This window comes from Vidua chalybeata, chromosome Z (assembly GCF_026979565.1).
Source record: "Vidua chalybeata isolate OUT-0048 chromosome Z, bVidCha1 merged haplotype, whole genome shotgun sequence".
NCBI lineage: Eukaryota > Metazoa > Chordata > Aves > Passeriformes > Viduidae > Vidua > Vidua chalybeata.
Genome location: NC_071570.1, coordinates 39,316,054 through 39,342,968, shown reverse-complemented (window position 1 = coordinate 39,342,968; position 26,915 = coordinate 39,316,054). Strand labels below are relative to the sequence as shown.

Sequence of the window (26,915 nt, the reverse complement as noted above, 5' to 3'; positions counted from 1 at the left end):
CAGAAAAGAAGAAGAGAAGTAGGGATCCTACCTTTCATCCCACCTTATGCCCCACAGAAATACTCAGTGCCAAGTCAGTCCCCGGAGTACACAGGGTTCTCACATGTTTCCCTGACAACATCAGGTATGCAATATTCTTCTCTATTTCCCTTCTTAATCTGCCTTCAAGAAGATTCAAAATGATAATCAAAACAAGATTGGATTATCTTCTAAAGTATGAATATACTTTTAATAAAAATATAACTTCCACCTGGAAAAAAGAAATAGGTCAAGTTTCTCTAAAAGACTACTTTCAAAAACACCTCAGAGAAGTATGAATATCTAAAATACACCAAGGAAAATGTATTGCAGAAATTATTTATTTCATGCCAATTTAAGTATTTGACTATATATATTGTAACACACATTTCAAAAATATAATCCAGTACAACAGTAATTCAGAACACTACAGAGAAAAATGTTTAACTCTGTGAATTTCAAAACAAGGTATTTATGCATACATACTTGTATCATAAGGCAAAAGAAGATAGTCTATCCATAAGCAGCACTCCTACAGCCTATCTTGATATACACTGGAGAATGGAGGTCTACTACTAAAACCATACTTACAAATGAATTCCCTTATCTTCCAGATAGCTCTACAGAAGTACAATGTATTTCTATAGAAAATAATTAATTTCTACAGTGACAGCTAAGGTATCACTCTGAAACTACTAATTCACAGGAATATGTCAAATATAACAACATTATCCTGAGGAAATAACGGAAGCTGCATACTTAAAACAACACACATGCACACAAAAGCATGCTGAGGACTTTGTTCCAATGCATTCTAAGAGAAACAAAGAATAAAGCTGATTTGGCTTACCATATGACCCAGAGGGTACCAAATATAATGTAATAAAATTAACAACAGCAATTAATGTATTTTAAAGGGATCTAGTTCAACGTGCCTTTTTTTCTTTTTTGCTAGGAATGCTGAATTTCTGTTAACATAATCAAATGGTGTAGGAGTGTCTCAGCTTCAGATTAGACTACTTAATTTGAGGCACAGCTAGTATTAGGTGAAGCAGTACATATTCCTGCAGAGCCCATCAGGGAAAAGGAATGTAAAAGTTTCAGAAAGTTTACAAGATTCACAACCAAGTTGCTCTGAAAAAAGTAACAATTGTTTGAATTTCAAAGAAAAATTAAAAAGCTAAGACATGATATATCCCCTTAGTAGTGTTATTGTTAATAATGAAGATGCACCTATATATCTGTAATGAACCAGTCAGATCTTTTTAAGAAGCTTCATAAAAAGTTTTCCTTCATAAAGTGTTCTCTATTTGGTATTATGAATGCCCCTCAGATTTCAAGTAATTAAAGCAATAATAAAAACTGAAAGTAAATGTAGTATTTTTCACACAATATTTACAGTATTCCAAGAGAAATTTAATAAAATACAAATTACCATAATTATAGAAAATAATAGTAATCATTTTTTAATACTTCCTATGTAAAAAATCATTGTTCATGTTATATTTTAAAATAGCATGAATAAATATTGAAAAGACAGCAGCTTTCCACTATTCCTGTTAATACTGTTAATGACTACTGTCATTACAAGTGCTTGATTGCAAAATAAAGTCAGATTGCATACCATGATTTTTCCAGTAGATTAATTTATAGAAGCATAAAGTTTTTTTTTTTCTTAACACTTTGCTGTAGTTAAATAAGAAGCTATGTCATCGTTTGCCCAAAGCAGACTATCACTACGAGCACAGATTAGAAGTTATATATCTTTTACCTTCCCTCATAAAAACACTGCCTCACTTCACAGCTGAGAGATGCACCACTCCTTAGGTAAGTAGGCCACATATTTCCCAGTATACATATCAAAATATGTATTAAGGAAAAGAGAACTACAAATCTAGTAGGAGTAATATGTCTGAGTACAGCTTTTTGCCTATCCACACTTTTTAAGAACTCCAACACTGATTAGGCACTGTTTTCACACTGCTTTTTGGAGCTCATTGTGACTTGCTCACATTATTTTTCACTTATTTAAATCTTTGACAGGAAGACATTCAAACATTTGTACTTAACTTGGGTGGGATTTTTGGCTTTTTTTGGTGTTCACGGATGGAGAGAAAACTGCAGAAATGATGGCAAGATGTGTACACTAACTGCTCACTAATTCAGGAAGTGAAATAATAAAGAAATATGTAATTGACATTCTTTAGCAGCAAATAAGTATGACTCTATATATACACTGACAGAAAAATACATTAACACTCAGTTCCCAAAAGCATAGTTTGCAAGGGAATTGTATTTAAAATCACCTAATCTGGAGGATCAGAAGTGATGCAGGAACATTTGTTAGTCTAGAGTACAGTCACTGCTTAAACATATCAAAGCTAGTTTTAACTTCATTTAGCTGTAGGGCTGCTGGGACTGGAGCTGTAGCAGGAAAGAACCCATCAAGAGTTGTCACAATCTGGCTGAGAAGCACCATGGAGTCCCAGAATGGTTTGGGTTGGAAGGGATCTGTAAAGGCCACCTAGTCCAACCCTCCTGCAACCAGCCAGTACATCTTCAACTAGATCTGGGTGCTCAGAGCAATGTCCAGTCTGGGCTTGAACATTTCCAGGGATAGGGCATCCACAGCTCTCTGGAGTGGGCTAAATCCTTAGGCACACAGCCCCCAGCCAACTTCTGCATTATTTGTACTAGCAGTAACCAAACTTCTTTGAAACTAGCTCAAGTGAACAGCAAATATTATTCTTCTATAGTTATACACCATATTTCTTTATTGAAAGTATTCCAGATTCAGTCATATGAACCCATAACGAGTTTTCCAAACATGCTTGAAATTAGCCAATAAATTACATGTAATTAGAGCCCGGATAACTCCTGGTCAGAAATACACACTACAGAGGAAACCTGCCTTCACTTACCAACTCCTTGTTTAATCAAACAGTATCCAGGGAGGATGTGACACCAGGCACTGCCAAGCATGATACAGAGAATTCTTTAAAGCTTTTCAGAGCTCCAAAAGCAGCTATTGGTTCTCCCTTACTTCACTGCAACAACAAAAATGTTCAGCTCAGAATGTCTATGTTAGAATCTGAAATCCCACTGCCATTAATTTATACAGTCAACTCTTCAAATTACTGTATTCCAATAAAATCTGCACTAGGGACTAGTAACCTGTTATACATAAAATCCTGACCATCTTTCCCCTGAAAATTCTGTTTGCAGCGATTTCACTGAGAAGGGAAAAAACAAGCCCCAAGAAGGCTCAATCCCATTGTCTGGTCACCAGGGACTAGGTTAGGGTTATATCACAGATTTTCAGAAAACAGACGCTCCTTCTAATAGCTTTTCTACTGGCCCTGAATTAGATCCCTTTGAAGTGACATCTCAAGAGTTAAACAAAGAGTTTGAATTTTATTTCTGCCAAAGATTTTTATAAATAAACCACTGATACAAATTTTTAAAACAAAAATATAGAGTCTATGAACATTCATGTGGATAGATGCCCAAGAACATATACACCTCTCATATAAGGATGAATTCAGGATAGCACTACTAAGTAGTTCAAAAATAAATTAAATAGGTGCTACCATAGAATTCCTAAAGAAATATCTGAATAAAGAGAAACTCATTTTCTCAACTTGCAGTCCCTGGTAAGATTCAAGCCTAAGACATGGAACAAGCTTTTACAAACATAAAGTACTCAAACTAAAAAGTGACCTCATATGAGTAGTCTGGAAATTGCATGAGCTTGAATGCCTGTGGGCATGGCTGACCTTCACTGTATTCACCTAAGAACAAAACTGACAATTATTGTATGTCTGCCAATTTATTAATATAATTATTTCTATACAAATAAAGATTTTTTTTCTCCTTCACAGTAACAATTCAGTGTTTCAAAACAGGCAGATCAATGTATTACAAATACCACTACTGTTACAACACATGTACTAAAATCACAGGAGGTAGAGTTAGATCCCCATTAACAATTACTTGAGAAAACACAGACTATTTTAAAAATTACTAGAATATGTCATTCATGAAAATTTACTTTTTAGAATAACTCATTCCTAGCTGATTTAAGCATGATAAAGAATGTATGATAAAAACATGTTCTCTTTTAGTTTTCAACATAACTTTGCAATAAGAACATAAGAAAGCTCCCAAGTGGTAAAGATTTCAGACAAACTGGAAAAAAGCAACATTTTAAATTATTCAAATTATCAAAGTTATATTGAATTTGACCACATCTTTTACCTTATGATTATATTTGAAAATTCATACAACTACCTATGGTTTAAAAATATGCCTACACTAATGAAATTAATGTGAAGCTTTTTTACACTGTTAATAATTGGCATTTTTGAATGGCAAAGTATTATTCTTTTTGCAACAACCTACTGCAAAATACAGGCACCTTAAAAACTGATACATAATGCAACCAGAGTATTTAGGATATTAAAAGTGTTTACCATTACCTAGTCATGCTATGTATTTCCCTTCTTTTAAAGAAATACTCTACAGTTTGAAGCCGTGCCTGAGGTGCGTGCAAATTATCATGTTTCAGTCTATAACTCCATCTTCATACTATGTTTCTTTTACAGTTACAAAAACACTAGAGTGCCATGATTTTGAATCATTAAATCTGTAAAGATCTTAAGCAGACATTGTATCTTCAATAATGTATTCTTGCTATTGCACATATGCTCATATGACAGTGACACTCAGGTTCATATTAAATTTCAAGAATTTACACATGCTAAAATCATGTATCTGCATTTAATGTTGGAAAAAAAAAATACAGCCTTTTTTGACCAACACACATCACTCCAAAATTTATATAAAAAAAATTTCATGGAATCAGAGTACCAGGATGGAAGGAACCTCAAGGGCTATCTGTTGATACCAAGCTGGTGCTGGTTGATATTGGAGGGAAGGGAAGCCATCCAGAAGAACCTGGACAGGCTTGAGAGGTGGGTGTGTGCAAAGCAAGGGTAAGGTCTTATACCTGGGTCACTGCAATCCCAGGCACACCTTACACACTACAGGTTGGGCAGAGAACAAATTGAGAGCAGCCCTGCCCAGAAGGGCTTGTGGGTGCTGGTGGGTGAGAGGCTGCACATGCCCTGGCCACGGCACTCAGAGCCCAGAGAGCCAAATGTGTCCTGGGCTGCATCCAGAGCCCCGTGGACAGCAGGGGAGGGAGGGGATTCTGCCCCTCTGCTCTGCTGAGACTCACCTGGAGCACTGCATCCAGCTCTAGGCTCCCACCACAGGGAGAGAACAGGGGCTTGCTGGAGTGAGTCCAGAGAAGGCCACCAGGTTGGTGAGAGGACTGCAGCACCTCCCTCAGTGAAGACCAGTTGAAAAAGTTGGGGCTGTTCAGCCTTGTGAAGAGAAGGCTGTATGGAGATCTCAAAGGAACCTTCCAGTGTCTGAAGGTGCCTAAAGGGAAGCTGCAGAGGGACTCTATATCAGGAGATGTAGTGATAGGACAAGGGGAAATGGGTGAAAATTGGAAGAGGAGAGATTTAGATTAGATATGGTAAGAAATTCTTTACTGTATTGGGTGGTGAGGTTGCCACACAAAACTTGTGGATGCCCCATCCCTGGGTGTGTTCAAGATCAGGCTGGATGGAGGGCTGAGCAACACTAGAAGGTGTCCCTGCCCATGGCAGAGTGGCTTGAAATTAGTCGATCTTTAAGGTTCCTTCCAACCCAAACCATTCTGTGACTATGATTTTACAGTCCAACCATTCTCGGCAAAAGCATAGTGTAGACAAGATGACCCAGCACCTTGTCCAGCCAAATTTTGAAAGTGTTCAATGTCAGGGAAATCTACAACTTCTTTGGAGACATTATTCCAATGGCTGATTTTTCTAATTGTATAAAAATTTCCAATTGTATCCAACTGGAACCTAACCAGGAGGAACTTGTGCCCACGACATCTTGTATTTTCCATGTGACTCCTTGTAAAAAAGGATAAACCATCTCTTTTATACCCCTCTAAATACTGGAACTTGTATATTCTGATTTTATGATGAAAAAGCCTGCTGTTCAGGCTTTCTCCTTATATGGGGTCTGATTCAAATACCACTGAAGCCAGAAGAAGCCTTATTTCTCTTCATCAGGTTTTGGACTAGGCATGACGTCCAAATAGAAAAATTACAGAAAAGTGTTTATTATAGTTGATGCCTCACGTTTCAGTTTTTATATTTTTCAGATTCTGTACTGCTTTAGTGTGTAGTTCCAACCTTCATATTAAATGTTAGTAAGCTCTCTTCACAAAGTAGTCAAAACAATTCCTTCTCTAGCTGGGGACCAAGGACAATGATCCAAATTTCAGGCCCAAAAGCATAAACAACATGGACTGAAGAGAGAAAAACAAAAAGGATGGGACTTCATAACCTAAAGCCATAATTGGACAATTAACTCCAATATGCAAATGGACCAGAACTTTTAAAAGAGAGAGACCTCGTGACCGGTTGTGCATTTTGTGACCATTTTGGGTTCATCTTGGGTTCAGCCCTGGCTGGGCTCTTGTGCTGCCCAAGGTGTAACCATTGAGACCTTCTAATAAATACCTACTTTGTTCTTTAGTTCTGTCTAGTCTCTGTTCAAGGTCAGCCTTCACAAGGCATCATAGTAATTGATATAACTGCACTTTGGATGCATCAATATACTCTCACAGCATTGGTTAAAATACAAAATAAAAAATTCCAAAAAATCTCTTCCCCAAACTTAGACTGTTACAGTTCAAGTTGAGCCCCAGGTGTATTTATGAGTTTACTTTAAATTAATAAATTTACCTTAATAACTTTAATTTTTTTTCTTTTTTGGTCATGACACAAAAGCCCACACTGATGCACAACAGTATCTACAACAGCAGAAGCATATTCTTATCACAAGTGGTGAAGTTATACATGTGCATGTCCAAAAGAGTTGTTCCTTCATGGTTTTTTTAAGAGTCTTTGATGGTTCAGTGATATATCGCAAATACAATTTTCCAAGCAATGAGTAGGAGCTAGATTTCCACTGAATCTTCTTTAGCTTTGATGAGCTTAGACATCATCAAATATTTTGCTTCGAGACATTGACAGGTATCTCCCACCAGGCTGGTACCTGCAGAATCAATTTTAAAAGTGAAAAAGTGTCACAGGAAATAGAAAAATGAAGACCCATTAAATCATCTAACTCTCATTGCAATCTTATTGCTTAACTCTGATGAATGATGAACTTGATGTTCTACTGAATTAATTTCCATGAGAATTTGAAAGACAGTCATTAAATTAAACCTCATGTCACCAAGAGAAACAGTTATATGTCTTAAAAGAACTACGTTTCCTAAAACAAAGAAGTTGGATGTTTTGGTTGAACAGGACCTTTTTTAAAAAGGTCCCAACCACACCAACAACTAAACAAACAAACAAACACACACCTGAAACACAATAAACCCAAACAATGGCACCCATAAAGTAGCTGCGGGTCCTTAACAATATATTTCATGGACTATTCTTAGAAGAAATACAGTATCAAAGATAATGACTGCATCAAACAAATGCCTGCATACTTATTGGTAAAAGAGAAACTTCACAAAATGTTGATCCAATATAATTTAGAAATACTTTAAAAGCACAAATAAGGTCCAACAGAGGCACAATGAAGCTCCTTGCTGTAGTATTTAGCAAAATCTGAATGAACACAAAGCCAGAACCTGGTGTCCTAACTGCCCTCATGGTCCAAAAATGTTCTATTTACTGTAGGAGCTCTGGTTTTGAAAACCAATGTTACATAAGCTACTTCTAAATTAACAGAAATTCCATATGTAATTACTCTTTTTTATTACCTCCGTGAAATGAAGGTTACTATGTGAAGCTCAACTAAGCTTTGAAGGTCCTGATTTTCTTTTTAAAGAAGTTTAGAATGTTCCACTTAGCAAAGCATGTACAGATTCCTGGAGACATCTGACACACTGTGCTTGAAAAGTATTTGCTCCAGAATAATTACATTTGCGTACTCCTGTTTTTAGTAGACAATCCCTTTGATACTGCATGGAAGCCAACTGCTGACAGAAATTCTAGGGTAGTTCCTCTTTAAACTCTTGTGTTTAAAAACCCCCAAGTGTTCAAATGTGGTGACATGAGACTAAACTAGTTGTCTGGCAATACCATTTCACAGCATTCTTTGCATGTTTCTGTGCTGGCATTTGTTTATTGACATTACAGAGAGAAGTCCACTGAAACAATGACTATCTGTGACTCTTTTTGATGGGGTAAAATAGTTATAGCTGAAAAACAGCAAATTATACGTTTTTATATGTGAATTTTAAATTATTTGTCATTTCTACAATATAACCACCCCCCCAAAAAATAGCACCCATACAATGTATTGCTTGTTTCTTAAATATAAGCAGAGCTTAGCAGTTACATAAGGTACTCTGACTAAGGAAATTTGGTGTTCTAGTCACAACCACAGAATCACAAAATTCTCTACTACAGACAGAGCTACACAGTGCAGTCTGGTACTCTCTGTTCAGGAAGGTCAGATTTTAATTTACTTTTGTAGTTCCAAGATCTGATATCCAGCTGTATTCCTGCAGCAGATCCTGTAACATTCAGTTTTCTTTCCTGCAGCCTTTTCATCATGGATTTTATACTGGGAAATCAAGTGAGCTTTCTCCAGCTGAGCTTTGTAGGAAATCAGGGTAAACCTTACACTGTACACTTACACTGTCTATAGAGGCATACATCTAGACCTGGTAGCTGAGTATGCAGCTTCAGGTTATGCCCTGATGTCAGGAAATGGGAGCCCCCAGCAAGGTGCCATGAACAACTAACAAAGCGCCCAGGGACCTTTGGCCGAGCCAGTGGACTGGACACTCTGAGACCGTGCAGGAGCAAACATCTCAGCTGGAAGAGCCTGGATTACAGTGCACATGGGCTGTGAGGGTGTAAAAGCTCAGGGATTCTTTTGTTTGGGGTTCCTCCCTAGAGGCACCAATTTGAGCTGTTATGCTGTCACTGCACCATGATTAAAGGAACCAGATATCTGGGACTCTGCTATAGGAAACCTGCAGTCAAGCTGGAAAGGGAAAATTTTCTGACTGTCAGAGTGGTGTGAGTAGGGAGGGAAAGGGGGACTTGGTCCCTCTGGTCCGTGGGTCACTGGAGCTACCTGTGGTGAAGGGGCTTCAGTCCCAGCAGTGGAAGTCTGGGGTGGCACAATTGTGACCCCCAGACTGCACCATGAATGGTTACACTGGGATGTTTCCTAAACATGCATGTCATTTGCTAATTTCATATGCAGTGTTTTTCAAATTATTCCATATATAATGTTATATCCAGCTCAAATCTTACTCTGACATTTCTAAAAAATCTAGAACACCTTCAGGTTTTAAAAAGTTATAAAATTACAAAACTCTTATTATGAAACATTTGATACAGCTGTCATAGGTCAGAAACAGAAGACAGTAGAAACTTTTAACTGGAAATTACAGACAATATTCCTCACCTTCCTGAGTCCGATTCCAGGGGGTCATCATTAACAGAGTCTGCATTAAAATCCAAAGGTTCTGCATCCTGGAGGAGTTCTACTCTATCTCTTTCAGTCCTACCATTTGAACGGGTATACTTTGATAGTGCTGAATAAGTAAAAGGAGTGAAAGACACTTATTTGCTTTGTGAACAGCCTGGAGGGTATGGAGACATGAAATTTAAAAAACCATAAAGAATAACAAACCAATCTCATCCAAAGCAAAAGTGCAATGATTTAGAGTAGATTTAATATTAAACCAAACTTGCAGTATTTTGATTTTGTATCTCCACAGAAATTAAACTACAACTTTCACCCCTCCAACAGATTGAGATCTACCTTGCAAAGAATCAAGGAAAATAAGAAAATACTGGTGAGCATTACTTTTAAATCATCCATTCATCCTCACAGCTGCATGCTTTACCTAAGCTCTTCAGACCTTTTTTTGCTTGCTTTTGTTTATTTTTTAAAAAATCAATGTCACGAATTGTTTTGCAGTTCACTCTGTGACCTTCACTAGGTCAGTACCTGTATCTTATTTTAGAGCTGAAATGCTACATAATCACATGATGAACATTAGAATGCAATTTCAATTGGTCTGTCACTAAAAATCTGGGTTTACAACTTTGTAGAGAGGAGAGGGAAATCTACCAGTGTTTTCTTAAAAGCATATTCAAAGCTTCCCTCCTCCTCCCCTTTTTCCTCCTTTTTCTTCAGTTTCATTTTACTTGTTGTTAGCTTACAAGAGCATAAAAAATACAGAAAAAAACATTCACATTCTGACAAACTTTTTGGAAGTTTAAAGCATCCACAAAAATAGGACTTTGCTAATAGACATTATTAAATTAAGGTATATATACTTTTGTGATGTTACGTTTGTTGGTCATCTGATTGCTCCATTATTCCAGTCTGAGATAGCTCACTTGCAAGCAGAAGAGGTAAATTTTAAGATTTACAACACCCAACTTCAAGATGTGTCATGAAGTTTCATTGTTGACAACTGCTACTCTAATGGCAATTATATATCCCATAAGACCAAGTAATTGGTCTGAAGAATAGTAAGAATCTCCAATGCCAACTAGTTGGAGATGGAAAGAAATACAGTACTCTTTGAGTGCCTTAAATGGCAAGGCAACACCGAGCCACAGAAGGGAACACTATCAGCATAGTGTCTAAGGCAAAAAGAATATTTGAAACTACTTTCACAGCCAGTGTTATGAAGAAAATGTACTGAAACAAAACAAAATTAACTTCCCCTCCAACCCACAAAGCTTACGTCTATTGGTGTTGGTCTCTGAGAAGCTGGATTCTTTCTGGTCTGTGTGGACAGCTCTGCTTCTGGTGGAATCATCTCTATTTCCATATCGCTCCTTCCATTCCTGGAAAAAGGAACACCATGAAAAATGTAAATTGGGAGGAAAAAGCAACACAGTAACTGTTCAGTATCTAAATACAGGAAGAATTTTTGTTTCATTTAAAACTCAAAATGTGTTCCTTCACTAAACCAGTTATCATAATTGTTTTTAAGAAAAATACTTTTGTAAAAGAAATTGCATCTCAAATCTGCTCTCAAAGTTCAGCCAACTGCTCTAAGTTATGGTAGGAACTGCTGCTTTTATTGATCCCTACTTCCACCTAGTGGCAAAATGGAAAAATAACAAGACGCATATAGCACAGAAAAATTTGTAACTTAATGTCAGGTCATTTCACTGTATATTAAATGTATCACACATTTGCTATTTTGCTTCCCAACAAGTCCAAGTTTTAAAACTACAAGATGGAGGGAAAAGATCAAAAGAAACGTCTATGAAGTACTGGCTGTCATCTAGGATTAAATTATACCTGATCTTGGAAAACCAAGAGGTTTTAGTCCCAGTACTGTCTTGCACGCATCCTTTCTCTCATCTATCTTTTATTGTGACTTTCTATACTAGATTTTGTTATAAACTGGTGATAAACAAATCTTTCAATGCAATATACGCAGAAAGTATGACTTGAATCAAACATTCTGTTTGTTATTTAGTGGAAATTATTAATTCTGTCTTAAATGTAATTTCCTCCTCTGGCAAAAAATAAAATAGAACCTGTGCCTATGACTTTCCAGTGAGCATACAAAACAAAAAATTTGGGAGGCGTCCACATTTCAGTATGACTCTGAAACTGCAGTTATTTCAAGCAGAGCAGTATCAGTATAAGAGACTGGTAATATGCCATTTTAGATTATTCTGTATCCTAGTAATCAGGACCCTTTTTAATGCTTGTACCTATTGGCATACACCACACCACACCACACTAACAACAGTGTCCAAGCAGTGTTATTAAAATTGTCCTCCAACCTTCTATAAATAACCCCCAGTGAAGACTATTCAGCAAGATTAAACTCATTCCATCAATTACTTGGGACTCTTTTTTTTATGAAATAGATAATTCTGAATTAAATATCTATGATAAATCCTATCAGATATTGCAGTATAATGTTATAATTAGCCAAACAAATCTCATACCCTTCTTCTGTTTTCACCTTCTTCCTGCCTTTGTCGTTTTCTTTTTTCTGAAAATAAAAAAAAATTTTGTCTGAGCTCTACATATGGAAAATCATTAACATTTTTAAAAATGAACAATGAAAATCTACAGTTAACTAACAAAGATTTTTATTGAAATACATGACTTTAAAAATGAAACAAAGACAAAACAAAAAGCTGCTTGTCTATCATTATGGAGTTTCCCATCAAAATTATTTGGATACCAGCTGGCAAAAAAAAACAAAAACCAAAAAAACAAACAAACAAACAAAAAACCCCCCAAAACAAACAAACAAACAAAAACACCAAACAACTAAAATCAAACAAACCCTTAGAAATAACTGGGAAAGTATAATATTCAGAAAAAGAAATTAAGAAAAAACTTCAGCATTTTTGAATCAAGATCTTCATGAAGTTCTGTGAGGCCCAACCTGTGACCCAATTACTTTGTGTCCTATCTGTTATAAGCTGAAAGTATAACATTACAGTATCAATGTCATCATAACCTCTTATTTAGGGGAATGAAACTTTGATCTTCCTCAAAAAAAAAAAAAAAAAAAAAAAAAAAGAAAAAGAAAAAGAAATACTACTACTCTAAGTAAACCCAGGTTTTGTTTTTCATCAACTATAGGAATAAAAGTATTCCATAATATAACACTGTATCCAGAAATTTTAATTTCTAAATATTAACTCAAAAATTACAATGGTTTTTCACAACTTTTAAGAAATACTTTCAGTAAAAATTAATGTAAAATAAAAAGCTCTCCATACCAGCAAATAATTCCAGTTCTACATAAAAAACATGCTTTCTCTAATTAAACACTGCTAGTTGACTGAATTTGTGCAGCTCAATCAACACACAAAAAAAGCTTAGTTTGTTGATGTTAAAGACAATGTAAATGTTAACCATCTTTTATGACCAATCACACAAGCACCTGCTAAGGTATTATTTGTTCAGTAATACACTGTAAAATATTTAGAAATATCTAAAATTCAGATACTGGATGGTGTCTGAATGATACTTCATTTAAGGTGTCAATGATGTCCATCAGTGGACTTTACATAGGGACCACAGCGCTCTAAGTTTATTGCAGTTTGTGCTGTGGCATTCCCCAGTACAGCTTTCAAAATACTGACAGACAGTATGCTTTTTTTTTCTGCAACATTTCAGACAAATGCAATCCAAAAACATACTATATGATGAGAAAAAGATTGAGGTACTTAATGCATGTTTTGCTTCAGTCTTTAAGACTGAGACCAGTTGTTGTCTGAGTACCAGGTTCCCTGAGCTGGAAGGCAGGGATGGGGAACAGAATAAAGTCCCTAAAATCCAAGGGAATATGATCAGTGATCTGCCTCACTCCATGGACAGACACATGTCTGTGGGGCCAGATGGGATTGACCCAAAAGGACAAAGGGAGCTGGTTGAAATGCTCACCAAACCACTATCCTTTAAATTTTCAACTGGGTCACAACAACTCTGCACAATGCTAAAGGCTTGGAGCAGAGCAGTTGGAAAGCAGCCTGTTGGAAAAAGACTTGGGAATGAGTGCTGGCTGACACTGGCTGAGCATAACCCAGGGTGTGCCCAAGTGGCCAAGAAAGCCAATGGCACCTGGCTTGTATCAGCAATAGTGTGGCCAGCAGGACCCGGGCAGTGATCGGCCCTCTGTGCTGGGTACTGGAGAGGCCACATCTCAAATCCTGTGTCTAGTTCTGGGCCCCTCAATTCAGGAAAGATACTGAGGTTGCTGGAGTGAGTCCAGAGAAGGGGAATGGAGCTGGGGAAGGGTCTGGAGCACAGGTCTGATGAGGAACAGCTGAAGGATGTGGGGGTGTTTAGCCTGGAAAAGAGCAGGTTCAGGGGAGACCTTATCACTTAACAACTCCCTGACAAGAGGGCGTAGTGAGGTAGGGGTTGGTCTCCCAAGTAACAAACAGCAAGACAATAGGAAATGGCCTGAAGTTGTGCTAGGGAAGTTTGGATATTAGGAAAAAATACTTCACTGAAAGGGTTGTCAGACATTGAAATAAGCTGCTCAGGGAAGTCTGATATATCACCATCCCTGGAGATATTTAAAAGATGCGCAGGTGTGGCATTTGTGGACATGGTTCAGTGGTGAACTTGTCACTACTGGATTAAGGCTTGTACTCTATATCAGAGGTCTTTCCAGCCTTGATGATTCTATGGCAGTATGATTTTACAGGGAGACTATGACAGAAGACCTAATTTACCTCTTCTAATTAGCTCTTTTCCTTCATCAATCAAATCAGAGGTCATTTCGCTATCACCCATGAACTGCTGGAATCCCAAAAGATTCAAACAACGAGTTCCTAAACTGGTAAAAGAAGAAGCAATTTCCTTTGTTAATTTACAATTAGTAGTTTAGACATGTTACAGAACAAAACTGTTCAGAACTGTATGAACAATCCAAGTAAAAAGAAAAAACAAAGAAGAGAAGATGGACTATTACACCTGAGAAAACAGAAAATTCAGAACTCAGAACAATAACTGGTGACCCAAAGCAGTAGGGTGACCAAGGTGACCCAAAACAGTAACACAATAAATACAATTGGAAGTGACAGAATAACCCTATTCAAACAGAGATTAAAATGCATATAGTCTGACAGTAGTGCAAATGACACTTGGTTTAAATGCGTCTAACATTGCTTTAAATGTTCTCAGATGTAACAGAATTTGTACCTATGTCATCAACTCTTCTTTGCCAGAAGACAATTACTATAAAAACTCTCCTTATTCTATTTTCTCTGTTTTTGAAACAGTAATAACATGGGAAATCCACTTTCACTTCAGGGTTTAACTCAGGAGAATGTGTACTGCATACTTTTAAGCTGTAAGGATGCTGGCTGCCCTTTTGGATAGCCACTGGCAGCAGTCAGATAGCAAGCTTGCTCCACCTTTTTTAAGCCAGTCCTGGAACTACATAGCATAACTTCACACCAGAAAACACAACTGCTGTTTCTGTACTGCTTTCCTTCCTCCAAACTGGAGTATTGATATATTTTTCCTTACAGTACCTTAAAACTCCTGGATTAAGCACAGGATTAAGACTGCTGGATTAAGCACAGCTTTCCTCAACAGATTTTAATTCAACCCTTGTTCTTGCACGTATCTTTATTAGCAGAGGTCATTAAAGCAACCCTCTCTCCTTTAATTTCTATTCTTCCTTTTCACTTTGGCATTCAAGGCCCAGCATGATCATCATGGACAAGAGGTTAAACTTCTCTTGTCATTTGCTTTCCTGTTGTTTGTTTTGCTTTGTTTGATCTGTTTTGTGTGATTTTTAAGCTCCACCACCACTTTTGTCACTTAACTTTAAGGTAAGCAGGGAGAACTCACAACTAGATACTTGTTACTTACTATCTATAGATACGCATACAATATTAATGGATATCCAAGGCATTTCACTACATTGTACTTGACTAAAAACACAGAAATTGCTTCTGACTGAATGGTAATGCAAAATTGAAGATACTAACATAAATGTATTTCAGCAAAATCTAAAAGTATCTCATCCCTTACAGTGTTCAAAAGCAGACATTTCAAAATTATAAAGCAAGAATGTAACAATGTTTTCTGCAATTACCCTTGCAGCCTCCAGCAAACTGTGGCTTAGGAAAACAAGATTAAATTACTTAAACCAGTATGCATTACCAGAAGTCGCGTAACACATCAGAAACTTGGTATGAGTCTGTTAGAAAGTTCAATACCTAAACTTGCTGCTAGTGGTCCTTAATTTATTAGAAAACTTTACTGAAAACAGCTTTCTCATGATAATTTTAATCTCAAAAGCACAATCTACATGCCCCTAGGCTCCAAAGTTTGAACAAATCATCCCTTAAAATCTAGGAATGAAGTTTAAATTAACTCAGTTATGAGTGAATACAATCTGTATTTTTAAAATGTACACATTTCACCTATATAAATAGCAATCTATGGATTTAGGTTTTGCATTTTTATTAGAATGACACAACTCAACTCGTGGAAAAGGAGTACTGAATCTCTTCCTGAATTGGATGAAACTAGTTTTATTAATGTAAAGAAGCAAGGAGGAGCTATCTTGCAAATCACTCACCTGAAGTACGTAGCAATACAAAGAATGACAACAAGCATTGGGTAGTATATATAGAATCCATCTGCAATGAAGGACAGCACTCTCATGGATCCCATTATCTAGGAAAAGAAAATCCACAAGAAAAAGCTCTAATTAGCCATATTCTACATAAACCCATGAAGATCGTGCCTTCTCACATAAATACACAATCCTTTACAGCAACTGACACAAAGACAATATTATCAGAGACCTGTGAAAATAAGCAGATGTAAAGGTCACCTCCAGCACTCTTGAGATTTCTTAAATGCTAAATTTTGTAGTCTCAGCCACTCTAGAACAAGGGCAAATCTGGTGGATCTTTTTCATCTGCTGTGAAAAGAGTCTCTAGACAACACAAAGAATCTATTTACTAACAACAAAGACATGACATATAACTTGCCACAGAAACCAGGTCTTCAATAAAACCAAACTCACTAGTTTTCAGTAGGAAGTTAGGATTGCTCCCAATATATAAGGAGCATCATCTATAGGGATGCCCTACATGCTAAAGCCACTGAAAGCTAAAACTAACAGGAATTGATATTAGGAAATGAAAAACACGCTGAACTCTAAAGTATAATACTTTACTTTCTTAAGATAAAGAGGGGAAAAAAAAAGCTATTGATGACTTCTAGAAATCATTACCAAACTCCTTGCCTATAACCAAATATTTTTTACCCTGTTGGAAAGATTGAAAAGATTTTAATATCTGAATCTTACTATAAGATGTATTTAAAAATACTCTGTCTATTCTCCAAGCCATATTGAAAGCTCAAACCCATATTTTCTTACTTACAGATGTATAAGCAGTTGGCTGAGTATTTTTGTGAGAGATTGTTGCATCCATATGGGTCAAGCCCAGAAAGTTCAAGCACAATGGTGGAGTAAGACGGCAAAATAACCTGCACAAATGCAAGAGGCAACAGCATTTAGAAGAGTTTCTTACATAACCTATAAAGTCGTAACTGGATCTATCACAGAACAACAATGTAGAGCTCATTAGAAATTACACAAATTAAAGAATGCAAATGGAAGTTTCATGGACATTTTCAATTCAGTTTTTGATAGAACACCTGTAAAACGTATACCAAATACTCACATGCCACTGAAAAGGAGACTGTATGCATCTGTCTGATGATGTGAAGCTAAGTAATAATAGTTAAATACACGGATCCTGAAGACAGTAGAGTAAACACAGATACTTAAGAAAAAGATGGTAAGAAAACAGGCCATCTAGGGGGAAAAAAAAAGTGTTGTTAGGTTGCTTAAATGTACAACTCTATTAAAGGTTTTAATGTGTTCAGCAGATAGCCTGTCACATTGTTATGGTTTGACACTGGCGCAATGCTAGCGCCCCCATGAAAATACATTTTCTTAAATAAATGCTGTGAGATGTTATCAGGAACAGAGCAGAGCAGGTTTAAGCTTAATAACAAAGGGAAAAAACTTTATTAAACTACTACCACAACTAAAAGACACACACACTAAATCTAGGATGAAGACCCTCTAAAAAACCCTTCCTCTTCTCAATTTCTAAAACAACTACCATGAAACATCACCTGGGATTTCTGATCAAATTACCACTCTTCAGATAATCAATACTTAGTCTATCAAGGGAGAGAGAAGTCTCTCTTGCACCACAGACTTTCCAGGAAACACAGTTGCCACCTCCTGTGTTTCCATGTCACACATGGCAACTGCCTGGAGAAAATCTGCCAGTGTGACACTCTCCATTCCATGTCACAGTGCTCTCACCACCATGCATGGACAGACTGCTCATAGGGCTCTTTTAAGGATGCTTTGCCACGGACCCAAAGATACAACAGTTCAGCTTCTCATCTTGGGACTACAGTCCCCCCCCATTTTCTCCTGGGGCCAAGGGTCTAGGAACAGAGATTATCTTCTTCTTGAAGACAGAGGGTATCACCATTCCCTTCTCAGCTTTGTTCTGTTCTTGCTATTCCTGTGCTGATGGTTGTTGAAGCAGGTCTCCTTGGGTCACTACTGCATCCTCCTAAAATGCATCTCTATTGCAGGAGAATTTGGTTCAGTTTATAGTTAACAAGAAAAGTCCAGCTAAAAGCTACTCCATCATCTCCTCCTACTTAAAAATTTCTTCTTCTAACATCTCAGGTCCCGGACTGTCTCTCTTCCACTATAAATCGAGGAGGAGTAATATTTTACAAAGCCCTCATTTCTTAAGAAAGGATTAAAAGTTCAGACTCCCTGGACAGCTGAAATCTCTGCCCAGCATTCTCGACTCCCACACTGGGCATCATCCCCCCACTTTCTCCTTCTCCTCTGCCGGCAAATTTCTAGGTGCCGTCAGCCTCTCTGTCTCTTTCTTTCTGAGGGGGGGAATGAAGGCATCTCCGCTTCTTTCCACCCTTCCGTCTGCAGGAGCTGGCTCAGTTTTAGGCCTTCAACCCCCTCAGCCTACTTAGACAAAGCTGCATGGCTTCACCTCCCCACCCAGCCTGAGGCTGGGCAAGGGAGAGTCTGCACTCTCTGATGACCAGAACCAAACAGACAGTTCCTCTAAGAGTTCTTGCTTTTAACCCCCTGTGTTCTCAGAAGCGTGACCATACTTTCAGTGGTCACTCTAAGTGCCAATATCCAAACTTAACTACTAATTAGTTTGACCCAACTTCCTGAAAAAAAATTCACTTCCATGTCAAACCACGACACTCATGCCTTTATTTTTCATTTTGAGAACACCACCAGCTCTGAGAAGAGTTTTGGGAGTTTTTCAGAACAATTTAAACTGGAAATTATAGTTATAATATTCTGCATATAAGCTAACACAGTTGACCCTAGAAACATTCTACTACTTCTTGTCAATACAAATAAAATTGCTGTAATTGCCTCAATAATTACCATGACTGATCTGGCATTTATTTCCACAAAAAAGAGGCATAAGCCCAAGCATTTTCAAATCAACCTTTGCTAAGTATACTGGAGTTTTTCAGCTCAGTATCTTTACTGATAAATTTGTGCACACATATGCTAGCCACACCTTTGACTGGATTTCTGGTCATTCGCAAATTCCTGTTTAGAAACTGAGGTCACACACATGGCTGTTTAGACAGAAAGTCTGATTAACACCTATGTTTCAACCTAGTGTTTCAGAAATTACTCTATACATGATATTCAGGCCAGCTGGGTCATGCCTTCACCTGTATTTGAGAGTTTTAACAAGTGGCAAAAGGCAGACTTCCTCCACATAAACGAAGTTTGGTACCGTATATTTAGAGACCTTCTGAAAGTTGACAGATTATTTAGAGATTTATTTCAAAATCTATTTTATCTACTGCTGTTATCATAATCATTGATCTGAAAGTATTTTTTCAAGTGATTATCTCCAACTTACCTCTATATATATATAATTATATGTATTTTCTGCCAGCTGTATGAAAACCGCAAATAGTGACAGAACTGGTTTTGTGCTGAAGAATGTGCACTCTGACCACACAACAATTACAGAGAACGTGGCCAGCACAACTGCAAGCACTCTGTAAAACCATGGTCGGAGAAGGCACTCCCAGTACCACTCTGGAAAAAACAAACACACAGACATATCCAGAACAGGTTAATAAAAATTACATAACCAGAAACAGAACTCCCTCACAAAAGGCTTCAAAGTTTGCTATTGCTTTATTGCAACACATAACTGCTACCAAATTTGTAAATAAAATTGAGGCTTATGGCCAAGAGCATAAATTAGTATCTGATAGCTCTTCCATTACATAAATACATTAATAATGTATTTATTGCTTCCCTCTGCTGCAGCTGAACTTTTTACATAAAACAATTGGTTCTTATTACAGAATGGTATGAATTATGCCTTAACATTCCTAAAACCTGCATCACCGCACTTACCAACCGTTGGTGTGTAGAAATACTGAATAATTTTATTTTCTGGTTCCTGGGAATGAAAGGTATGAACAAACTGTCGAGTTGCACTGCTTTCATTTTTTGCCACATCTTCCAGATAAAATGCTTTCTCTAAAAGAATTTGCCACTGGACCTGTGTACGACGATGTCTCTGCACTGAATAGATTACCTACAATAAATTGCAAGAAATTAGGGTAAAAAGGTACTTGTTTCAAAAAAATGGTGGAAAATCCTTGCAAAATCCCTTGAAAATGTATGCATTGCAGAACTGCAAAGACTGCATCTTCAAAAAAGCAGGTACCTAATTTTCTAAAATACATAAATCATGGAAATACTACATACACAATTACTGACTTTTGCAGCTCTTTCATCACAAACCATCTGTAGCAGTTAAATCCTACTTTTCCCAATCTACCACTTTATTTTTGCATCTCAGTAAATATCAAGCTTTTAGTAAAAGTTCTTTTTCAGAATGCACTGTCAGTCAACCATTACAAGGCTCACTCACAGACAGCCATAATACCATCAAGATACAACACAAGAGGAACACTTTTTACATATCCAAAACTTTGATCACTTGGGATATTAAATGTTTGTGCTTTTTCTCACCAAGAAAAGTTTCTGTTAAGTAGCTTAAACCCACTGTACTCAACAGTCCAGATGAAGTGCATGGAAAATCTTTGACCAGCATTTACTCTCACCACAATAGCATAAGTAAGGCATTCTCCCATCTATTAATATACCTGCTTATGAAGTTTGGCCAGACTTTTTTCACTGGGATAACTGTTCTGTCTTTCATCAAAATCTTCATAATCATCCATGTTCCTACCCATTCTTTCCTGGTACTCAGTAGGGCACTGGAAGGAAAAGGGAAAATTAACTGGGAGACAAAAGAGTAGCAAGCAACTTTTGCTAATTATTTGTAAAAGTTTGGGGCATTTCAGGCAACTGAAAGCTCACTCTAAGCATACATTTTTCTCTCCTTCTACAAAGGACATTTTGACTTTTTATATGTCAAAATACATCTGATAATTAGGTATGTCATAAGAAAGTATTGCACAAAGAATTTCAACTCTGTCTCAACAGAAACTCAGAAGATGTCAACTAGAGATTTTATATTAATAGCAAAAAAAAGTAATGTGCAAGTATTCTGTATGTGCAGGAAGCACCTCCTTCCAACTGAATAACTATGGTTGAAGATGAGCAATTGGTTACCTTTTTCAGTATTGTATCAACACATTTCCGCAAGGGGTGGTTATATTTGATACTCTCACTTACTTTGCGGACTTCCTGTTGAGAGAAAAATAACAGAGTAGTTTAACTATGCTATATTAAAAACATCAATTTAAAAAAAATTTCATTAACTGTAAATTTTTACTGGTCAATTAGAGTTGCAGCCCTCCCAAAAGACAGTCATCAAAGCTTAAAAAACATATAGCTTCCTAAAAGCCATAGTTTTGCTAAGTATCTCATAAAAAGTAAGCGAAGTATTTGTAAAGAACACTTACGAATTTTTTTTTAAAAACAACAGCAGTGTACATTTATCTACAACTACATAAATGCATGGAGGATCGGTTTCTATACATGAAGGCTGAAGTTTAAGTTGCAGATAAAAAGGAGATAAGATTAAGTCCCACTGACTGACTGAGGGCACTGACCACCACTTTAGGAAGCCTGTTCCAGTGTGAGACCATCCACCACCCTTGTGGTAAGGAACTGCTTCCTGATGTCCAGTCTGGACCTCTCTGGACACAGCTCCAAACCACCCCCATTCATCCTGTCACTGGCTAACAGGGAAAAGAGATCAGCATCTCCCTCTCCAGGCATCTGAACAATGCCCTTAAGTAATTTGCTTCAACTTTTGGTCAGCTCTGAAGTGTTCAGACAGCTGCATCAGATGACTGTTGTGGGTCCCCTCCAGTGGAAATACTCTATCTAAGTGCTATCCCGGTACAAAAGGGTAGTCCTTGCTCATTTTCTAGTAAGTTTTGTAGTTATGTCCCACTTAGATATTTTTAACTGTTCTAGCAGTTTCTTCAAAATGCTGTTAAGGATGAATGAAGATTCTATTACTGTTATGTGATTGAGAGTCTATTTGTGTTATGTGTCAGTACAAATGGCACATAACACAAATTTCCACCCTATGCTACAACACTTGACCCATATTATTATTTCAAGCCACGGTATCCCAACAGAAGAACCAGGAATAGTTATTCAAAGGGCTAGATTTCCATTCTGTTCTTGACTACATTAGAGCCTATTGCTCACTGATATTTAACAATAGAGTCTCAAAAGAAACAATTATCTATATATTCTTTTCTCAAAAAGCATGTAATTATGGCCCCAGAATTTGGAGACTCTTCTCAAGATTCCAGATACACACTGTGAGCAGAGCATAAAAGTACACAATTTTAACACTAGTGAAACATCTGTACACTGACTGTTCAAGCTCACTCTAAAATGTTTTTTGTTAGTGACCAGTACTACTCCAAAAGTGTCAATAAAAGAACAGACTCATCAAATAATGGTTATCAAGTTGCTATGATTTTTAAATTCATCACAGAAAGGACTATTTCTGTTTTGACTTTTGTATAGGATTGAGTGTTATCAAGTGGCACACTATGATGATTTACTTAGTTTACAGATATTTTACAGTAAGCTCATGATGCAAGTGTCCAACACCAGTGAATTCAGACACAACTAACAGCAGCCTTCACTTTTTTCCACAGGGAAAGCTAGTTACTAACCTCCATAATATCCTCTAAATTCTCCTCTGCATCTGCTTTTTCAGTCATCAGTTTGGCAGCTTTGAAGTAAGTCTTCATGAGTAGATAACCCCTCTTGGCTCCATTCCAGTGAGAACGAGGGATTTCAACCAAACCGTAACCCAAAAGCAAAACAAGAAGGAACAGACCCCATGTGTTTGCAGCAGCTATTCCAATAGTCTGAAGCTGGTTCCTAAGGTAACAAAACAGTATAAAAAAACCCAAACAAACAACATCCTCCTATCCTGCCTGCAAGAAATCAGCCTTGAAGTATCAATATGTACCAATATGGCTTTCAAGTTTACAGGAACAGACTCTGGTATCACCTAGCTTTTTGCCTGGAGCCAGTCTCCTGCTTGGCCATATTTAAAGCTGCCACAATTTTCCCGTACGTCCTGTTCTGCCCACTATAGGTGGCAGGTAAGAATTTGTTTGTTTGTTCACAAAGAAACTGTTCTCCTCAAGGAATATGTTCCCTTAGGAAACAACAAGAACTTATTAAACCTACTGACAGTGAGGTCAAAATAGCATAATGACTATCACAGCCTCAAAACCCAGCATTTGTATTCAGAATATTGTGTTCAGACATTTGTATTCAGATTTCTATTCCATCTGGTATGGAAGACTATAAGCAATTCATAGATGTCAATTATTTTAACTTTCCTTTTCACCTTTAAAGTCTATGGTATTTAGATGCACAACACAGGAAATACTGATTTTTTGAAATATGTTTTTCTGAAAACATTGGAAGTTTCTGCACTAACTTTGCAAATATGTTTGTATGGAGAAAAAAGCACCATTGTAAATACAAGAGGATTCTTCTGCTGTACATACCAAAATCAGAAAAACAATCCCCCAAATTTCTATAAATATTCAAAAAAGCCTCTTTCATATAAAACATTAACATAATTTTCTAACCGACTAGCAAAATATTTTAACTGAAACTATTTTTTTCAGAGAGTCCTATTTCATCCCCAGAAGAAATTATCCATGACAATTGTGTAAGAACTCATGGAAATGTTTACAACATTCTTACCATTGTAAATTGAAGTTTGGGTTTACAGCCACATATATTAGAAATGCTCCAAAAATCAGCAAGTAAGTGCCATAATAGATGGCATTCTCAATCAAAGCAGTTTTAATCTTTCCAGTGATGGAGAACCCTCCTGATCTAGCATATGACTGCATGAAAGGTAGCAGAATCCTAGGAGAAAAGGAAATAAAACCACATCAGCCAATTAAAAAAAAAAACAAAAAGGCCAAAAAAACCAGAAAAACAAACAAACAAACAAACAAAAAAAACAAAAAAAAAACCAACCCCACCAACCCTCACCAAAAAAATCTCCCAAACACCCAAACCACCAACCTCCCCCAAAAAAAAATAAAAAAGAACTTTAGCAGTGTCAGGTTACTGAGGCAGGGGTGTTAAAGTTTAAGACTCCCAAGCTTCTAAGAAATTAGCTACTTAGATATTTTTATTCTAGATGTACCTGTCTGATGGCAAACCTTACACAAGCTGCAGATAAAAACAATACAGTTAGCTTCGCTATGAAAAATCTGTGATAAATAAGAATGAACTACCAACCCTGATATCCTTGAAGCTACAAAAATAATTATTTGATAACAGGTTGATCAGAAACCACACAAAGCACAGACAACCCAAAACCCTACAGAAAATCTTTTTTCTGTAGCTATATCTAAAGCTTTATGCAATATATCTGATAAAACAAACTAATTTACGATATTACTCAAAAATCACCCAAATTATTCATGGAATTATTTTGGTATGTGCTTGCCTAAAATCCATTTTTTCAGACAATCTAGCCATAAACTCCTACACGAGTAAATTGCTTAGTTTCAACTACAAAAGTGAACCAAGGATAAATGGCTGCCACCTGAAACTTGCTTCCAAAGAAGCAAGGAAAAAAAGAATATGCCTAAATCAGTAATTATGGCAGAAATTTCACTACTAGCAAATAATACACAATTTAAAAGTTCTTTGCCATATTGATATACATTTTTAAAGAATGCTATGACTGTTAAGACAGTCCACTTAAAAAACGATATAATAGTCTTTGCCATATTCTTTTGCCTTACTTACCATGTTAAAAACTGAGACGTCCAATATACAACACGCCAGAAAATTGGCATAATTCCATCAGGAATATAACTCCAGGGTTTGAAACATTTTTGCTTGCTGCTGCAATGTAAAGAAGACTATTGTTAGTTGCAGAGCCCCAAGTACAAAAAGCAACTTTTATAAATTCCTATCTAGAAAGGTCTTTGTACATAGAAGTAGTACAATGCTATTCAAGTACATACTCAACAACCGTCTCCCAAATAAATAAACTGAATAATCACTAGAAATATTTATCATTTTCCTAACCACAAATAATATATTTGGACAGGACATCTTTCTTAGAGAAAAAAACTCAGAAGCTCCAAGACTGAAGAGGACTATTCAATAAAGCATTTTAAGGATACAGTTTTTGGTTTTCAGTAGTAATTATTTCATGCACAGAAAGAACCTTTGTTTAAACAGAGAAGCATTAAATTTTAGTCGGTGTAGGTTTTTAAAAAATACCTAGGCACATCATCATCTACAGCACTTATACAAAGTATTAGTTGTTTCTTCTGCCACCCAGCTGGATTAAGTCAGTCATATATAAATTTTGATTCAATAAACCAATACTCTTCTGACAGGTAGTGTTCACTACAGAAAAGTCATATGAGCCCTTTTAAGAAAAAGAAAAGAAAAAGAACAAAGGAAAAGGTTTCCATCTAAACTAAGGCAGTTTGTTTTTTTCCCACACACCTGTCTGGATAAAGAAGCAAGGGTGAGTCAAGGGGTAATAAAGTCAACTTAGATGAGATTACCTAATGAGAAATAATTGATGTTTTCCAGGGTCAAACTAGTTAAGCCTGAGTTGTAAGTTTTTATGCGGACAGCCTAAATACTTTCAAAACTATCAGCTTAAGATAAAATGACAGGTAGTATGACTAAAGCACCTATGAGAGCTGCTGAAATCTTTATGACTGGCTGAGAGAAGCAGGGGTTGTTCAGCCTGGAGAAGTGAAGGTGCCAAGAGACCTTATAGCCCCTTCCAGTACCTAAAGGGGGTTTTTAAAAAGGAAGGAAATGGACTTTTTATATGGGCAAAGTGACAGGACAAGGGGCAATGATTTTCAACTGACAGAGGGCAGGTTTAAATTAGAGATTAGAAAGAAATTCTTTACTTTGATGGTGGTGAGGCACTGGCACAGGATGCCAGAGAAGCTATGGATGCCCCATCCCTGACAGCGTTAAAGACCAGGTTGGACGGAGCAACCGGGCCTAGTGGAAGATGTGCCTGCCCCTGGAAGAGATGATCTTTAAGGTCCCTTCCAACCTAAACCATTCTGTGATTCTAAGGAAAAAAGTTTGTCTGAAGCTATAGATAAATTGAAAGGTTATTGAATAGTTTTCAAATTGTGTATATAATTAAATAGGTTTAATTAACATCCACTGGGTGGTCTTAAGTATAAGGTGCAATATTGTGTGACTCATTTCACCATTCTTCCAGGCCCCTCTTTGGGGCAGGAAGACTGGCAAGACTGCACAGACATCAGCTGATATCTTAAAGGCTCTGATCATCTTACAGATAACTACACTGCACACATCAGTAACACAGGGAAACAGCCAGCGTAGGCTAACGGATGAGAGCCACGGAACGAGCTCATGTTAGTCTACTTCTCCATGGTTAGGGATTACATTCTTCCTGCCAGGACACACCTAGCAGGCTACCATTACTTTGGTGGAATACAGCACATTTCAGATAACTGCAATTACCATATATATGTAATTATAAGAAGCAATTAGATATGCCCCTGACATATAAGACAAGCAGCTGATTTCATTCATATGGAATAAATTAAGGGTATAAAATTAGATTTTCAGGTTGAAAGTCTTTAAGATTGTAAAGGATAAGCATTCATCAAAGTCTCTCCTCATAATCAGGATTGCTCAAAAAGCTTAGTCCTATTGCTTTAACAAAAAAAAAGGAAATCTAGTGACATAAAAAAAGAATAGT

At 36.9% G+C, this 26,915-nt stretch overlaps 1 protein-coding gene across 3 annotated transcripts in view; it reads right to left on the bottom strand.

Moving 5' to 3' along the window:
* Positions 1–341: 341 nt before the first annotated feature.
* Positions 342–26,915, bottom strand: part of LMBRD2 (LMBR1 domain containing 2) — a 33,954-nt gene continuing 7,380 nt past the window's right edge. The window contains exons 4-18 of one of the 3 annotated variants that reach the window (XM_053932853.1): positions 24,947–25,045; positions 23,882–24,049; positions 22,828–23,038; positions 21,296–21,370; positions 20,824–20,937; positions 20,066–20,249; positions 19,557–19,738; positions 17,286–17,419; positions 16,983–17,088; positions 16,169–16,266; positions 14,307–14,410; positions 12,054–12,100; positions 10,826–10,928; positions 9,529–9,658; positions 342–7,140 (exon numbers count right to left, since the gene is read on the bottom strand). In XM_053932853.1, the coding sequence (XP_053788828.1) occupies positions 7,080–7,140; positions 9,529–9,658; positions 10,826–10,928; positions 12,054–12,100; positions 14,307–14,410; positions 16,169–16,266; positions 16,983–17,088; positions 17,286–17,419; positions 19,557–19,738; positions 20,066–20,249; positions 20,824–20,937; positions 21,296–21,370; positions 22,828–23,038; positions 23,882–24,049; positions 24,947–25,045 (1,816 nt within the window). In that variant the 3' untranslated portion in view covers positions 342–7,079. The remainder of the gene's footprint in view (positions 7,141–9,528; positions 9,659–10,825; positions 10,929–12,053; positions 12,101–14,306; positions 14,411–16,168; positions 16,267–16,982; positions 17,089–17,285; positions 17,420–19,556; positions 19,739–20,065; positions 20,250–20,823; positions 20,938–21,295; positions 21,371–22,827; positions 23,039–23,881; positions 24,050–24,946; positions 25,046–26,915) is intronic. The other 2 variants (XM_053932855.1, XM_053932854.1) reach the window with 2 other exon arrangements.